General features: G+C 44.0%; 1 protein-coding gene across 4 annotated transcripts in view; it reads left to right on the top strand.

Moving 5' to 3' along the window:
* The first annotated feature begins 449 nt into the window (after nucleotides 1-449).
* The window catches only part of MDM1 (Mdm1 nuclear protein), a 33,462-nt gene continuing 15,771 nt past the window's right edge, over nucleotides 450-18,140 (top strand). For 2 of the 4 annotated variants that reach the window (XM_044992053.1, XM_044992046.1), the window contains exons 1-7: nucleotides 454-800; nucleotides 2,665-2,779; nucleotides 5,355-5,728; nucleotides 6,174-6,308; nucleotides 7,734-7,913; nucleotides 10,871-11,010; nucleotides 12,848-12,947. In XM_044992053.1, the coding sequence (XP_044847988.1) occupies nucleotides 783-800; nucleotides 2,665-2,779; nucleotides 5,355-5,728; nucleotides 6,174-6,308; nucleotides 7,734-7,913; nucleotides 10,871-11,010; nucleotides 12,848-12,947 (1,062 nt within the window). In that variant the 5' untranslated portion in view covers nucleotides 454-782. Of the gene's footprint in view, nucleotides 801-2,664; nucleotides 2,780-5,354; nucleotides 5,729-6,173; nucleotides 6,309-7,733; nucleotides 7,914-10,870; nucleotides 11,011-12,847; nucleotides 12,948-18,140 lie in introns of all 4 variants that reach the window. The other 2 variants (XM_044992036.1, XM_044992061.1) reach the window with 2 other exon arrangements.

Below are 18,140 nucleotides of genomic sequence, written 5' to 3'. Positions count from 1 at the left end.
CTATGTAGACGGGAGAAGCTCTCCTGTCACCATAGCGCTGTCTACATGGGGATTAGGTATTGCTCAGGGGTGTGCATTTTTCAGCGAACCGTTATACCAATGGAAGTTTCTAGTGCAAACCTGGCCTCAGTTCCAGCGGCCGTTAGTAGTGCACCTTGCACCAGTACAGCTCATTCCCCGTCCCGGGCACGCGCAGCCTTGGGATCCTCTTTGGGGCACCCTGGGGGGGGGTCTCCGCTTTCCTTCCCTGGAAGCGGGGTGCCACCTCGCTGCAGCGCTCCCGGCAGCAGGCAGGCAGGCGCGTGTGCGACCCCCTCCCCCGAGCGGCCCAGCTAGGAGCCAGCCCGGGGAACAGAAGCCCCGCAGGGAGCGACCATCCCGGCCTCGGCAGCGTCTCGCGGCGGGGGAAACCAGCGGGCTCGTGCTGGGCGCGGGCCTCGCGCTCAGGGCCCCCGGGAGCAGCCCGGCGAGCGGGGCGGGGGCTCGGGGCGGTCCCCGGCAGGCTCAGCCCGGGCGCGGACGGGCAGGGCCCCGGCAGGTGCCTGGCAGCCGAGGCGCGGGGAAGCCTCTCCCTGGCCCCCGCCGCCGCCCCCAGCGGCTCCCCTGTCCCGCCGCAGCAGGGGGGCGCCGGCTGCCGCGCCTGATTGGGCGGCTCCCCGCGCAGGCGCCGGGGGAGGGAAGCCAGGCCGGGGGCTTCGCCCGGGAAACGGGAGTGTTTACAGCCGCCTGCCTGCCCAGAGCGGCCCCGCAACGGCCAGGGCCCCGCCGCCGCCGCCGCCGCCATGCCCGTGCGCTTCAAGGTGAGCGCGGCCCTGGGCCTCTGCAGCAGCGGGGCGAGCCCTGGGCGCAGCCTCCGGACTTGACCCGCCTTAGTCTCAGTCCGGCCTGGTCCCCCCCACCCCCTCCGCCCCGCCTTGCGGGCTGGGCTCCGGCGCTGTGCGAACCCAGCGGGCACAGGGCGGGTGATGAGCTGCGTGGAGTGGGGTCAGGGTCGGTACTGGTCCTGTGCGGGCACTGGGCCGGCACGGGATGGGGGATGGTGCAGGATCTGTGCGGGCACTGGGCTGGCACGGGATGGGGGGATGGTGCAGGATCTGTGTGGGCACTGGGCTGGCACGGGATGGGGGATGGTGCAGGATCTGTGTGGGCACTGGGCTGGCACGGGATGGGGGGATGGTGCAGGATCTGTGCGGGCACTGGGCCGGCACGGGATGGGGGGATGGTGCAGGATCTGTGCGGGCACTGGGCTGGCACGGGATGGGGGGATGGTGCAGGATCTGTGCGGGCACTGGGCTGGCACGGGATGGGGGGATGGTGCAGGATCTGTGTGGGCACTGGGCTGGCACGGGATGGGGGGATGGTGCAGGATCTGTGTGGGCACTGGGCTGGCACGGGATGGGGGGATGGTGCAGGATCTGTGCGGGCACTGGGCCGGCACAGGATGGGGGGATGGTGCAGGATCTGTGTGGGCACTGGGCCGGCACGGGATGGGGGGATGGGGGGATGGTGCAGGATCTGTGCGGGCACTGGGCTGGCACGGGATGGTGCAGGATCTGTGCGGGCACTGGGCTGGCACGGGATGGGGGGATGGTGCAGGATCTGTGCGGGCACTGGGCTGGCACGGGATGGGGGGATGGTGCAGGATCTGTGCGGGCACTGGGCTGGCACGGGATGGTGCAGGATCTGTGCGGGCACTGGGCTGGCACGGGATGGTGCAGGATCTGTGCGGGCACTGGGCTGGCACGGGATGAGGGGATGGTGCAGGATCTGTGCGGGCACTGGGCTGGCATGGGATGGTGCAGGATCTGTGTGGGCACTGGGCTGGCACGGGATGGTGCAGGATCTGTGCGGGCACTGGGCTGGCACGGGATGGGGGATGGTGCAGGATCTGTGCGGGCACTGGGCTGGCACGGGATGGTGCAGGATCTGTGCGGGCACTGGGCTGGCACGGGATGGTGCAGGATCTGTGCGGGCACTGGGCTGGCACAGGATGGGGGGATGGTGCAATCTGTGTGGGCACTGGGCTAGTACAGGAAAGAGGGATGGTGCAGGACCTGTGTGGGCACTGCACTGGCATAGACTGTGTGGGCACTGGGGTACTGAGCTAGAGTACAGGATGGGGGTTGCATGCTGGTACAGGAACTGTGTGGCACCAGGCTAGCACGAGATGGGGGTGGCTTATGTATGCTCATCCAGTAGCGGTTCTCTTAACTGAGACGAACTAAGGGGACGTAGCACCCCGTTCTTATTTATGTAGTACAAGAGATGTACGAGGTGTTCGGCAGAATATGTAGAAAAATAAGGTTCTTGCTCCAAAGAAGATTGATTCAGACAAATACGATCCAAGGAACAAGTTTGAGATGAACTGGAACCATAGTATTTATTTGTTAAAACTTAAAATAGTATGCAGATTCTAGGTGGTATCCTTAACATGTGAAATGGTTCTATATTTGCACTGTTTCTGACATTACTGTCAGAAAACAGAACAAAAACTTTTTGCTTACTTTAATCAAGATTGTTTTAGAAGCAGAGTTACCTACCTGCTTATCTGACCGATTATGCTTTACAATGTGCCTTTGGATATTTAAGTGCTGGGAGATCTGTTGCTGTTGGGAGCTAGGTGGAAAAATGGCACTGCTCACAGTGTATGTCCATTTGCTGTAGGGATTGAGTGAATATAAGAGGAACTTCAAATGGAAAAAGTCAGATCTGTCAGAGTTTTGTAACCCTTCACAAGAGCAAAAATCCTCAAGGGCTGGACTTCGATCTGATCAACTAGGTAAGCTATTAGAAATAACTGTCATAACTCTTACATCATCTTTGCACAGAGCCCAGGTTTTTGCAGAGGGTGAACTTCTAGTTTACATTATTTATCTAAAGCCAGAAATACACCATTAAATGACGTACATGTCAAGCCCTAAACATAGGCACAGAGTTAGCACAAGATGGGTTGTATCGCAGGGGTACAGGGTGGACGTAGTAGTAAAGCAAATTAGTTATGGTGAAATAGTTAGGCAGTATTGCTCTTTGCATGAAAGAAGACAGAGGCTGTAATGGGAAGAGATGAGTAGGAAAAGTTTGAACTAGTATATAGGCATAAGAGATTAATAAAGGGGTATACATATGAAATTGTCTGCAGAGTGTACATATTAGAGTAAGATTGGTTGCCTTGTTTGAGCTTGACATTTAAGCATTATAAGAGCCATCTACTGGTAGTAAAATTGGTCGTCAATAGAAGCACCAGGCAATTTGATAGGATAATTACTTGTCTTGCCAAAGCTACCTTCCACCTCATCACCTTCTGCTCTCAGGATATGTCTACACTACCCGCCGGATCGGCGGGCAGCGATCGATCCAGCGGGGATCGATTTATCACATCTAGTCTAGTCTAGTCTAGAGAGCTCTCCCGTCGACTCCTGTACTCCACTGTGAGAGGCGCAGGCAGAGTCGACGGGGGGAGCTTTGAATTAATTTAGCAGTGTTGATTTTTAAGTTAAACAGCTCCCCCCACCTCCTTTGGAAAGTCCTCAGATGGAGTTTTGCAGGTGGCATTTAGAAATCACCTGGCCATCAGACTTTTGTGTGTGTGTGTGTGTGTCTCTGTCAGGGCACAAGATAAGAGGTCAGAACTTATGTAATCTCTGCTGGTTCTCTCTGGTCTCTCAAACCAACATGGTCTTCAAGTGGCCAGCGACAGCAACTCTCTCAAAGGAATTCCAAGAAAGCTACGAGCATTCCCTTTGATTTGAATCCAGTATTGCTAACACCAAACATTCAAAAATCATGTCTTAGCCCCAAAGTCACAGATTTAGCTAAAATCTCAATTAACAAAATTGGGTAATTTTTATTGCCTTCTGATTTGAGCCTTTGTAAACTTGTCACATTTTCAAGCTTTTTTCCATAACCGTGAGGGCTAGAAACTTTAAACTAAGATTCTCATCTAATCACATGCCTCTGGGAGCTAGGGATTTAAGTTAAACATCAAATATTACAAGACTCAAAATCATGTGGGTTGGCAAAAAAGCCATCTGTTTTCATAGCTTTTGTTGTGCTTAGGTTATGTCTCCCAGGCCTTTGCTTCCATTTTATACGTCCACCTCTTTTTCTGGTTACATTTAATCACACACATCCTTGGAACGCTACTCACAGACACAGATTGGTGTCTCCACAGACTGCTAGTGTTTCACTCACTTTTGGCTCTTTCTATTGAAATGCATACTTAATAGTTTCTCTTAACAGATTGTGGCAATTTAAGAATTACTCATAACAATTACCCAAACAAACAGATAGGTCTGCTTGAGTGCTGAAAATTTCATTCTGCCATATTCCCAGTGTTCCTTCAAAGGTTACATTACTACTAATGGCATTTAGTTGCTTTGTAGCCCAAACATTCTATGCATCGGACATTTTATATGTTACCTTTTGCCTGCAAGACAGTTTATTCTCTTTCCAGCTGCACCCTAGTTCCCCATAGATTAGTTTATATACTCTGCAACTATTCATCTCAGCCAAATAGAGTCCTTTGTTAGTTGTTTAATACTCTCCAGCAGGATTCTGTTGTCACACTTTATTTAACTACTATATGTTTAACCACCCATTTTCCTCTTAAAATGACATAGTAATTTTGTTCTTATTATCTTACATAAGACAGCTATTTTTTTATTGTTTAAAACCATCTCAGATAATGTGTCTCTTTTTTGTGAAATACGAAAAGATGTTTCCTAAGCTTTAAAAATATTGTGTAATGTATTAAAGATGTTAAGATATTTTAAAAGCTACTCTAGAAGATTTTGTTTTTTAAAAGAAGGAATCTGTGCAGGTGTCTGTGCAGAATGTTATTACGCATATGGTAACAGGTCACTTTTCTCCAGTGACTGTAAGGTGAAAACCTATTCAGCAATACACCTATTCAACATGCATAGGTAGTTTAGGAAGTTCCGTACCACGATTGGCCAGTGCAAGTTGATGATTTGATTATTTTAGTCCAATTAATCTTCTTAGTGGCTGCGGTTAAATTTCTGCCCTCAGCTATGTTCACTGACTCCCACTGACTACATTGAAAGTTGCAAAAGAGGTAGAATTTGGCTTGTACGGCTTGATCGTGTGACAGGCTAAGCACCCACTCAGCTGGGAATTAAAGGCACTCAGCATGTATGTAAGAGTTCAACATTTCACAGTCCCATAGTTTGTAAATTGTCTTTGCTCAAAGATATACAAAATTTATTAAAAATCAGTCTAGTGTTATATATTCATATTCTCATCCCAGTACGTTAACATTCTGATCTTGTGTTCCAGTGTCTTTAAATCCTAATAGCCGTATTTTATTGTGCTCAAGCTTAATGCATGTTTTGTAGGAATCACAAGAGAGCCAAACTTCATTTCCAAGAGAAGGGTGCCTTACTTCAACCCACAGATTTCAAAATCCTTTGAATGGAGAGGGGCCAGCGATTTGGAGGGATATTTGGATGACGCACCAGAAATTGAAGGCGCTGGGCCTGCAGAGTCACACGCAGATACCCACAGTAATGATAGAAATCTGGAAAACATTGAAACACCTGAAGCACCCAGGCTTCCTAAAAAAATTCGGTCCCACTCTGCAGATTCTAGAATTGAATCAGCCATCACCCTTGCAGAAAACAGTAGGAAGAAGTTGTCACCCCCAACTCCAGTGAATCAAAAAGCAGTATTTGTACCTCCAAAAAAGCACTTAGAAAAAATGGATAATGGGGTAGGATCATTAGAAAACCTTTTTCCCTTTCTTATACTCTATGGTTGAAGTTAATAATGTGACTATTACAGTAAATTAAATACAGTTAAGCAAGCTTTCATGCTTAAAACTATTTCTTATTTTTGTTATAACTTTGTTTCTATGTAACTCTCTGTATTTTGATGTTAATCTATGTTAAGACTCCGTTATGTTGGAAGAACTGTTAGGACCAGATTCTGATTCCACTTAAGTCCATGGGAGTTTTACCATTTATTTCAAGTGAACTAGAATTTAGTCCATAATTTGTAGTCTTCATAGATGTTGTTTAGAGTGAGATAGCATATCTTTCATTGAGTTAATTGGCCTGATCTAAGGATGTAGATTATAACAGCTTAGTTAAAAGGAAATTCCAGCAACAGAAAGTAGAGGAGAACAATAAATGGAGATGTTTCTGATTTATTGACAGTTTCACAGAGTCCTGCAAAAGAAATCAGGCATGAATATTTCACCTTCAAATAGTTTCCCCAGAAATTCTGAATATCAAAGGCAGTTTTTATGGAAATCCCCCCCAAAAAACTCTCCAATGCTTGCAGCTGACCAGGTAATTTTAAAGAATCTGAAATATATAATTTAGTTTATCAGACAAGAAAGTCATTTAATTACCATAATTTCCTTATATTTTGTTGTGGTAGACTGGTGTGTTATTTACAGTGCCACTTTTGTTTTCTAATATACAAAAGCACATTAATTCACATATGATCCCTTATAAAAGGATCTGATCCTGCATCCCCCCGTGCAAGCAAAACTCTAATTGCAATTTCATGTTCTTCAGTGAAAATTTTGCTTGTGTAGGGTCTGCAGGATCAGTTCAATAATAGGTAGGTGTTGTAATATCACATTGTTTAAATGATGAAAGACTTCACAGAGAGCTCCTTTTCATTGAGATTCTATTACTAATCTGTATGATGCTCTCCTAATTGGTGCTCATTAAAACTGCTGTTCCATAGCAAAGAAAAGGAAGTCTGAAGCAGTACGTTTTTTTTTTTTTTTTGCACAGTTTACTCCAAAAACATACAGCTTAAGGGCTCTGATCCTGCAAATGCTTACAAGTGTGCTTAAATTTACTACTGTTTACTACAAATTTGAGATCAATGGGACTACTCAGAATAGTAAAGTTATACACATGTAAAGTGTTAGCAGTATCAGGGTTTAAGATTGAATTTTTATCATGAGATTCTAGTGTTATTAAGAGACTATTGAATCTTGACTTTCCGACCTATATCTATAAACAACCTAATGAAAAGTACATCTGAATATTACAGTAGTAGAGATACCTGATCTTTGAACAGGTGTATTAATAATACCCAAATTATCTTAACCTCAAGATAATTGGTCTATCCAAGCTCATATAGCAAAGATGAGGAAAATTTATCTCTATGTCATATGGCATGTCCTTTAAGTCTCAATAGTCTGTGGGAAGATCAGGTCTGATCAGTTGTAATAGTCAAGCAAATTCTACATCTTAGTTTATAACACAGAATTAATTGCACAAAAGGGAACTGATCAAATTACTGTGCAGTAAGAGCCTTATTTTAAACCATGAAAGAGTCCATCAGTATTTGCTGACAAGGTATAATGTAGGTTTTATCGTATATTGTTTCAAAAATTTGTGATCTTGGAATATAAATCTAAAGGTGAATTGCAAAGATTTGTCAACCACCTTTGTTCCCAACCAAAGAAAATATGCTCTTTTTTTTTTTAAGTCACAAATAAGGAAAAGTAGTTGGATCTAGACTTAGAGAGTCTCTGAATTATATCCATGCTAAGAAATAAACTTAAAAATAATTACTGAAATTAAGTCATTTCCCCATTTATCCTATAAATCTAATAGGTAACTTTTCCACATGCAGTATTTGTTCACCTTTTGCTTCTCTGTGTGCATATTGGAAGAGTCACTACGGTAACTGATTTTGAAAATTTGACCTTAAGATTGGTAAATTAACTTCTTTGTTTTTTAAATTCAAAGGTTATTCACAATACAAGTAAATCCATTCCCCCATTTAAGTCTTCTGCAATTATCCCTGAAACTGAATATGAGAGAAGTTTCAAAGTTTCTCCTCCAGCGATGGGACCAAAACTGAGGTGTGATTTGGAAGAGAGAGAATTTCCTGTATGTGCACCAGTAAATATCTCCCCTGAAAGAAAGGTATATACATCTTTGAATGGTATTTCAGTAGTATGTTTTTAGTGTTTTTTTCTGTTAGATTTTATAATTTTTACATTTGACATTGCAGTCCATTGGGAATGGTTTTGCTCTAAAAAGAGACTCTAAAAATAACATTGTGGGGCTCCATGGTTGCGTCTCTGTGATTCCTGTGTCAAGTACGTTCAGTTTACAAGTGAAAAGATTTTTCTTTTTGCTAACTGCCAACCCAAATCCTTAGCTTGGCTCTGAGATTCTTTCATTTCTATGTACTGCTGCCATCAATAAGGATTCTGCCAGCCAAGTTATGCCCAAGAAGGAGTAGAATTCAGCTAACTTTCTATTGAGTGTGTTGGTTGTTTAAGTCTAACAGGAGTAAAAAGCAATAATTTTTTTGTAATCACAAAAGTCCAAAGCTATGCATTTGAGCATGTACAAGGAACAAATCCAGTGTGTGTAAAGGTACCAATTTTACAGTCAATTTTCAGACTATAGTTACATTTAAAAAAGGGTGCAGGGATTGTAATTTTTATTCAACTCACTTTTTAAATTGATAGCACATCATGTAGTATAGATAGATAGATTCCAGTGTCTAGTTCAAACATTAGGATGCGTTTTGTAAAGCCCAGACATCACTTTCAGGTCTTACATACACTAAGTTATTTTGCCAAAGATTTCTTACCATTGCTATTGCCAGTTCAGCTGCACTACCACCAGTGCACTTGAAGTTTAGAGAAGCTGTGGGTTGTTGATGCCAGGTTTGGTACCAATTCATCTTGATTGAGTTGGTTTAGAATACAGTATGGTAAAAACACCGGTGGTGACAGGGGCTTTTCCGCAGTAGCAGAGCTGAACCAATTATACCAGTAGTGGAAAATGTTTAGGAAAAAAATCAGTGTAGACACAGCCTTCAGGGAACATAATGATAGTCTTTTTATTAAATTCAGATCCACTGGAACAGTGGTATTCTGTCCAGCTGAAGAACCTTGAAATATCAGAGGAAAGTAACCTCAGTTCCAGAATACATACTTTGCACAGTAGTAGGATAAACAAGATTTTTCTAGTATGTTGCTCACTGTTTTACCCCATTTTAAAGCCATACAGCGTAGGTTGTGCATTCTCCAGCAATGAGGTATGGATGGGACTCTGTTCAGTCCATCATATCTGTTTCTTGATAAACCAGCTTGTGCCCTCTCTTTTGCTTCTCTAGCAAGTATAAAGAAAGTCTGAAAAGTTTGGGGTTTGGTTTGTTTAAGTTTTCTGCTTATTTTTAAACATTGGAAATACAGGTCATTGTGTACCCTGGAAGGGAACTGGAGAATTAAGTAAAATTATAACATTACAAGAGAAGAGACAGATGAGCAAATGAAGGAGTAACACTGTCTGAAACTTTTTTTTAATACATATTTATCTTGAATGATGAATATATATTTGGGAGAACAGTGTGTTTCTAAAGATTCATCACTCCCGCCCCTTCAATTATAGTGTGCTCTTGCAATATATATCTGAGGGCCTTCAGCAAAACCAGACAACCACATGTGACAAAGCTGTGATTTCAGGTAAAAAACAAGCAAGAAAAATGAAAAATTTGAACAGGGGAAAAACCCTCAAACCTTTTTGTAAATCACAAGGCAGCAAAAAAGGGCACAAGCCCAGTTTTCTAAAAAATCCTAAAATTCTTCTCAGGTCACTTTCAGGGGCTTTCTCACAAAATAATAAAAGAAATGCAAAATTTCCCCCCACTTCAATGCAACATCAACAACTTTTTTTTTTTAAATGTCAGAAATGCAAAGTTAAGATTTATATAACAGTATTAACTTAGCCACCTTGCATAGGTGTAGTGCTATTTTATTCCTGTGGTTTCTTATTAAATGTGTAGTTTTATGTTAAATGTATTCCATAAAGTATATAGGATGTATGATGTGGCTGAGTGAATGTTGCAGTAGGAACCTGAATATTGGTATTTCCAGGCTTTGAGATTTTTTCAAAATAAACAAGCTTAACGTTGCTTTCTTGTAGAGTTTTTGCATTAAATATATGTATGAGAGCTTGTCTACATGTGTGTTAGTGCACACTAGCATGTTGCGCACTAACTGGCCATGTGGACCCTGCTGGCGTACACTAAAAGTTCCCTAGTGTGCACTGAATAGCTAGCTAGCCAGTAGTACTGCAGAAAAGGATGGGGGGTTATAGTGGATTTTAAGATGAATATAAGCCAACAACGTGATGCAGTTGCAAAAAAGGCTAATATGATTCTGGGACGTATTAACAGGTGTGTCATATGTAAAACACAGGACGTAATTGTTCCACTTTACTGAGCATTGGTGAGGTCTCAACTGGAGACTGTGTCCAGTTTTGAGCTCCACATTTTAAGAAAGGTGTGGACAAATTGGAGATGGTCCAGCGGAGAGCAATAAAAATGAGAAAAGGTTTAGAAAACCTGACCTGTGAAGAAAGGTTAAAAAAACTGGACATGTTTAGTCTTGAGAAAAGGAGGCTGAGCAGGGACCTGAGAACAGTCATCAAAATATTAAGAGGTGTTATAAAAAGGACTGTGATCAATTGTTCTCCATGTCCACTGAAGGTAGGACATGATGTAATGGGCTTAATTTGCAGCAAGGGATATTTAGGTTAGATATTAGAAAAAACTTCCTAACTATAAGGGTTGTTAAGTTCTGGAATAGGCTTCCAAGGGAAGTTGTGGAATTTGCATCATTGGAGATTTTTTAAAAACAGGTTGGACAAACACCTGTCAGGGATGTTCTAGGGTTACTTGGTGCTGCTTCAGCACAGGGAGCAGGATTTGATGACTTCTTGAGGTCCCTTCCAGCCCTATATTTCTATGATTCTGTCTTTTTAAAATGTTAAAGTAAAAGGCTAGTGTCACATAGAATTTACGTTTGTAGAGTTTGTTTAGTTTGTTAGCTAATATGGTATTTCTAAAATTGTCTTTGCCTTAGAATGAAAGGAAAGAAACGTTCCTAAAGCCAGCGGGAGATTCACCAAAACAAGGGAAATCAGAAACAGAACAGAAACCACCTAAACAAAAAAATAAGCAACATATTACTCAAAAGCCCCTCTCTTTACATACAAGTCTTGGGTATGTATATATAGGAATACTGAACTTAGGTATTCAGCACCCTAATATTGTGAGGGATGGTGGGCATTCATCATTTTGACCTTGAAATCAAGTGCATTACCTTAGCATATCTGTATAACCTCATATCCACATACCTCTTTTTTTCAACTTCATACCAGCATTGTGATTGTGCTTGCTGTGGATAAACCAACACACTGCAGCATCCTCCACCAGCTCACTCTGGATCACTGCAGTGCTGGAAACAAACGCAGGAGTTCGGTTAGTTCTCCCAGTCCAGTCCCTTATTGCAGCTGCTTATCTTTCAGTGACTGCTTTAAAAATGTAGACTGCTTACTCAGTCACCTGTCAAGCTGCTCACTTACTGTTTGCATGCTGGCTCTGAGGTTGTTCTCTGCTCTGCCCAGTCCCCGCCACACCTCAGCATAGGAAGGCACACAAGCTTAACATGAAAACTTTCCTGAGCCAGAGTCACCTGAAAAACATGGAGAAAACTGAGTTAGTCAGATGGTGCTATGAGTATTGCATACACCTTCTGCCTCTCAATATTACTTACGTTGCCAGGATTGCCTTGGCAGTCCATACACTTATTTTTTTTTTAAAGCAGCAGCTCCTATGCTTCTGAGATCTGAAAAGGAGAAAGAAACCCCCAGAAAATGGACATTAATAAAAAATGTACAATCCACCCCTACCACCTTCATTCTCTAGTAAATCCATGTGCCTCCCCATTGTTCTCCTTCACCCACTTGTCTTTTTTAAGGTTTTACTGGGATGGGGGTGGCTCAGTGTCTTCTATCCAGGCTTGGACCACTCCTGTCTCTGGACCTTGGAAGATAAGTTGGTTTTGCTACAAACCAAGAAAAAACGCAAAGGCAACAGATGCATTTATTCATGGAAAAATAAATGAAAATAAAATGAGATTAGGCTCCTTAATTCTTTGCTCGTCAGTGTTTTGGCCTTCAGGCTCAGAGTCACTTTGGCAGTGGCTTTTGAGGGAAGGCTGGTGATCCTGTCATGGTATCTGCTGTTGTAAGGCTGTAGCCCCTGCCCCTTATGATCCTATGGTGGCTATTTGTGCAGGACAGAAGCATTCAAAGCAGTTACTAGAGCAAACCGAAATTGTGAAAAGATGCAAACGCTCACAGAAAGAATCTGCATCTGATATGCGTCAATGCTTTGCAGTATATACTCCTGAAACGGAATGACTAGTGTGGATGCACTGCAGTGTTGCTTTTTGAACTGGTTCAATCTCACCATCTTAAATAGAACATAAGGGACCAAGTTGTGTCAGTTTCAGGGAAGGGAAAACAGGACTCAGTTTGGCCTAAAGTTAGGACAGATGTCAACTATCAATTTTTCCTCCATATTAATATATACTGGGTTAATTTAAATTTAATTTTCTGTGTTCCTGAAGAGGTGTTGGACAAAAGGGTTATTTCAAGTTTGTGCTGAAAATGAAGTTAGTTGTATTTTGGGCCAAGATTAAAAAAGGATGATTGAAGTGCTCAGCACTGTAAGTAGACAGAGCTAATTTCTGTATGTGCTTATATGTATGTATATTTCGCATGAGGGGAAGTGTGTGAAAACTAATTAATTTTAGTAAGTGCTGAGCTCTTTTGAAAATCCCATTACTTTTTTAGGTGCCTAAATATGAATGAGCCTAACATGAGGCACACATTTTTCAAAGTTTTGGCTTTGGAATTCATTTTTAATTGTCATGCAGCTTTTACCCTGCAAGAGGACTTATAATTATATCTATGTAATTATGACATTTGTTTTTATCATAGATGATAAAAAAAATCAACTTTTACTGTTTTTCCCCCTTCTCTTAATGTTCTAGGAAGGTGAAAACTGAATATAGATCAAAATTTTTGTCCCCAGCTCAATATTTATACAAAGATGGAGCTTGGTCACGTATCAGGAGAAACATACCAGATCAAGTGAGTATCCATATAAAATTTTCTAAGCATTCTTTTAGAGCCCCAGTGAGCAATGTCCTGAGGGTCCTCATTTCCCATTGAGGGAATTCAGGATTCATCCCCTTTGTAGAGGGACCAACCCCAAGGTATTCCATTCTATCAAATCCTTGCAATATGCTTGTATGGTCCATGGGGCAGGCATTGTGACTCCAGAGTGGCCCTCTCTGCCTAGGCCATGCTGAGAAGGTAGGTTCCAACTAGCTATGACCAAACCAGAGTGGAAATGTAATTGACGTGGTCTGTGGGAAAGGCCTCTCGTTCTGAGTTTTTGCAGATTCATTGTCCAGAGAAACTAATGCAGAGGGAGTGAAAAGGAATTGTATTCCCACCCCTTGCGTCACTTGCTATACCAAGCAAGTTTACTTTGCTTTGTTGAGATAAAGATACATTTTGCCTAAATGTGTATATAGTATTGTATAGGGAACTAATTTTGTAGTTTGTTGAGATGTCATTGTAAAATTTTAGAACAACTGAACCTCATAATAATTACTGTGAAACCAAACTCACGAGGACCTAAGGGGATTAAAAACAAATAGTATTTTTTACTTTTGGTATGTATTAAACCTCAGCTTAGTACAATTAAAATTTTAGGAATTTCAAAGTTATTGAGCACACTCTGATTGCAAGTGTTATGGAAACCCTTTGCTTTTAAAGTGAAATACCATTTTGTCGGATGACGACTTCCCATGCCTGTAGGATTTGAGATATTGTGGAGGTAACACTCAAAACTCCAGTACGTGGCTGCGAGGTGACCCAAACTGGTATGGAGTGGGTGAGGGCAAGGAAATAAAATGTTTATCTGCAAGAATCTTTTTTCCTACTACTTTTTAGTCTAGTCATGCAGTACATATCAAAGTCATGGATGAAGATGCTGTTAATGGAGAACTACTTTGTGCCTTATCAGGCAATAGTGATCCTTATTGGGGTCAGGTGGAGAGTTGTAGGAGGTAAATGTGTGTGGCCTTTCATTAGAGAGTAAGAGAAATGAGCACATTCCCACACTCTAGAGCAGTGTTTCCCAAACTTGGGACACCGCTTGTGTAGGGAAAGCCCCTGGTGGGCCGGGCCGGTTTGTTTTCTGCCCCGTCCACAGGTCTGGCCGATCGTGGCTCCCACTGCCTGTGGTTCGCCGTTCCAGGCCAATAGGAGCTGCCAGAAGCGGCAGTCAGTTCGTCCCTCGGCCTGCGCCGCTTCCAGCAGCTCCCATTGGCCTGGAGCAGCGAACTGTGGCCAGTGGGAGCCACGATCGGCCGGACCTGTGGACGGGGCAGGTAAACAAACCGGCCCGGCCCGCCACAGGCTTTCCCTACATAAGCGGCGTCCCAAGTTTGGGAAACACTGCTCTAGGACAATGGACCTGTGTTTCCAGTTGAAACTGGCATTCCCAGGAAGATTTTTATGTTTATGGGGAGTCATAGAGAAAGCTGGTTGGAAGTCACATGGGAATGAAGAGGTTCCATGATGAAGTATTCAAAACAAAACTGGTGGAATTTTTTTCCTAAGAGCTTACTAACTAAGGGATTTGGGTTGGATGGCTGAAAAAACTGGTACCTTTTAATACTAAAATATTATTAACTAAAATGGAATGTCTGTATTTTACTAATCTCATGTTTATATACACACAGACACAAGCACTCTCTTCTCTCCCCAGATTCTCTTTTACTTATGACAATATATTTTTATAGTGTATACTTCAAAAGTTAACTTTCCCTTTTATCTTCCTTGACTGGGCTCTGCCATTCAGATTCTGATTTACACTTCGCCTGTAAGCATATCAGACTAGCTCTGCATATAGACATAGAGCAGTATATAGCTCTTAGAGCAGGGGTGCAGCAGCACCCCCTGGCTTGAAGTGGTTTCCATCATATACACAGTTTACAGTTCGGTTCAATGGCTTTCAGCACCCGCACTAGAAAAAGTGTTCCAACACCGCTGTCCTGGAGGTGTGTTCTCATCTTGCTTTGAGTGGTTTAACCATATGGCACTTATTACTGCTACTGTGTCTGACTAATATCCCTACACAATGAAATGAGAATACAGTATAACCCTTAGTCTCTGAAATAGTTTCACTTGGGAGGCTTGCAGTCATTTTAACTATACCTTTTAATTAATTAAAAATGAGTTGAAGTAGTAAAGGCTGAAAAGTAAGTTAAAGCTGGGAATTTACCACGCTCCAGGAGAAAAGGTACAAGAAGGGCTAAATTAACTCCTAGAGGAGGAGCTAATTTAAAACAAGTTAAAAACTCTTATGGACCTGATCCTTGCTCCTCCACTAGTCTTTCTTGAGTTAAGGCCTGCAAGATCAGGCCCTATGTGACAAATAATAAATAGAACTGAATAAAATATTTCAGATACATTTGCAATTTAAAAACATTCCACCATTTGAGAAATAGGTTTCTGCAAAACAGTGAGACAAATATAAATCCCTAACTGGAAGAAAAAGTGAAGCTATGATCAGTTAAATAAAAAAAACAAAAACAATCGCCCCTCCTTTTCCCCCCAAAAGCCACTAAAAAACAGTGACACAAATGTGCTTTGGCCCTTCACAACTTAGCCCTCTTCTGCCTAGCTGATCTTTTAACTTATCACACTGTCATCCATCACCGTCACTTTGCCAGCACTGCTATTTTTTAATGCCCACCCCGTCAGCTTCTCCCCTCAGCCACCATCAGGGCCAGCTCCAGGCACCAGCTTATCAAGCAGGTGCTTGGAGCGGCAACTCCAGAGCGGGGCGGCACTTTCAGGTATTCGGTGGCAATTCGGCGGAGGGTCCCTCACTCCCACTCGGAGCGAAGGACCTCTTGCTGAATTGCGATCGCAGCTTTTTTTTTTTTTTTTTTGGCTGCTTGGGGCAGCAAAACTCCTGGAGCCGGCCCTGACCACCATCCTGCCTTCTCCATGCCATCCCGGATGCATGGGGAAAAGTTCCATGAAAAGATCTACACAACTACTATCTTAACACTATCAAATCTCTCCTTAAGACTGGCCTCTGCTCTGACATCTACAAAACATTGCTTGCTGATGATCGTAGCTAGATAGGTGATGAGTTGTGACTGTCCCAATTCCCCTTCCTTCATTTTCCAATCTTTTTATTCTTAGTGATTCCTGCATTCCTGCCATTCCTCTTTACCTCTACCTCCAATTTAAAAAGTGTAACAAAACTGTGCCAGTCACGCCTGTATTTATTTCCTTGAGTGTTCTATCCCCATTCCCAGTCCTTTGGTCAGATCTACGTTCTGAAGGTTTTACCAATATAGTTATATCAGTATTCTATTCTGGCATCGTGCTCCTAGAGCGGACGCAGAATATAGTGACAAAACTGCATTTTTACAGGTATAGTCATGGCAATTGCACCTGTATTTCCCCAGCAAGGGCACCCACTCTCAGGCTTCCAGATCCCCAGTGTTGCCTTTCTTGGTGGAGACCTGCATCTCCCTCCCTCCCGACGTGGGTATTTCCAGCATACACAGTTCTCTGCCTTCACTGTATTATCCCCAGCACAGACAGTTGCTCAAGGACACATGCTTGCTTTCTCTTCAGAGATGGTTAATAGGTATAATTGGTACAGTTATAAGGTACCACACAGCACTTCCTATGCAAGCCTACTTTATTCTGAAGGTAAAAAACATTACAGAGAAAATATATTAAAAATAAAAGAACCTACATGCATGCTAATACATTTACCAGAGTTAACCCTGAGGGCATGTCTACACTTACAGAAAAAGTCCCTTTTTTGCACAAAAACCATGGGAGCGTCTATTCTTGCCAATGACCTTTTGCAGTGAAACTCAGAAGTTTCACTGCAAAAAGAAAACCACCTCCACGAGGGACGTATAGCTCTTACCGATGATGCTTTTACGGTGATGTGCAAGTGAAGACTCATTCTTCCTGTTTACACAGCTTTTAGCCTCTGGAGGATATCCCACGGTGCTAGGTGACCATTCCGACCAGCAGCTCTGCTGCTCTGATGCCAAGTAAACAGACATCCACCCCTCCCCAAGTAAAGCCCCTGGAGCTTTGAAACTCCCCTTTCTGTTTTCTTGGCAAGTGCTCACTTATCTGGCCAGGTGACAAAGCCTGTTCCACAGAGCAAACGATCCTCTGCTTGGAGCAAGGCTGAGCTACTGGAGCTTATCAGTGTTTGGAGAGAGGAGGCTGTGCAGGGACCCAGGATGCCCTGTGATCACCCCCCCCTTCCCACAAGACCCATTGTCAAACTGGAGAGAGCTGCACTGTGGGATAGCTGCCCTAGAGCGCTGCTGTCATTGGGGATGGAAGTGCTGCTAATGCAGGAGTGGGCAAACTACAGCCTGCGGCGCTGCCGGCACCATGTCCCTGCGGCCCCTGGGCGGAGGGCCGGGCAGAGGGCTCCATGCGTTGCTCTTGCCTCCAAGCACCGCCCCCCGCAGCTCCCATTGGCTGGGAATGGGGAACCCCGGCCAATGGGAGCTTTGGGGGAGGTACCTGGAGGCACGGCAAGGGCAGTGCAAGCAGAGCCCTCCGCCCCCCCTTCTCAGGGGCTGCAGTGCTTCCTGGAACGGTGTGGGACCAGGGACAGGGCAGCGGTGCAGGGAGCCTGCCCTGGCCCTGATGCGCATCAGTGCGACCCTAGAGCCGCTTGAGGTAAGTGGGGCCGGAGCCCGAACCCCTCCTGTACCCCGCCCCCACTCCCTGCCCTAATCCCCGTCTGTACCTTGTACCTCTCCTGCACCCCAACTACCTTCCCTGAGTTCCCTGCTGCACCTTGTACCCCAGTGCACCCCAAGCCCATGCCCTGAGCCCCCTGCTGCACCCTGCACCCCAACCCCCTTCCCTAAGTCCCCTCATACACCTCGCACCCCTCCAATGCCCCAATCCCTTGCCCTGAGCCCCTTCCTGCACACTGCACCTCCCTCCTGCACCCTGCATTCCCTCCCTTTTGCACCCCAACCCCCTGCCCCAGCCCTGCATATTATTTCCCCACCCAGAGGTGCCCTCGGCCCAAAAAGTTTGCCCACCCCTGTGCTAAGTGAGTACACAAACCAGCACTTTACTTTCACCGGTTTCCTATCAACAGTGAAATTTACAGTGCAAAAACTCTTCAAGTGTAGACATACCCTAACATGGATTCTGTCAGGAGCAGTCCTTCAATCCCTTACCCAAGGGGATTCCTTG

Source organism: Mauremys mutica, chromosome 1, assembly GCF_020497125.1.
Source record: "Mauremys mutica isolate MM-2020 ecotype Southern chromosome 1, ASM2049712v1, whole genome shotgun sequence".
NCBI classification, from domain to species: Eukaryota; Metazoa; Chordata; order Testudines; family Geoemydidae; genus Mauremys; species Mauremys mutica.
Note: the sequence above shows the minus strand (reverse complement) of the source record. Positions and strands in the feature narration are given on the sequence as shown.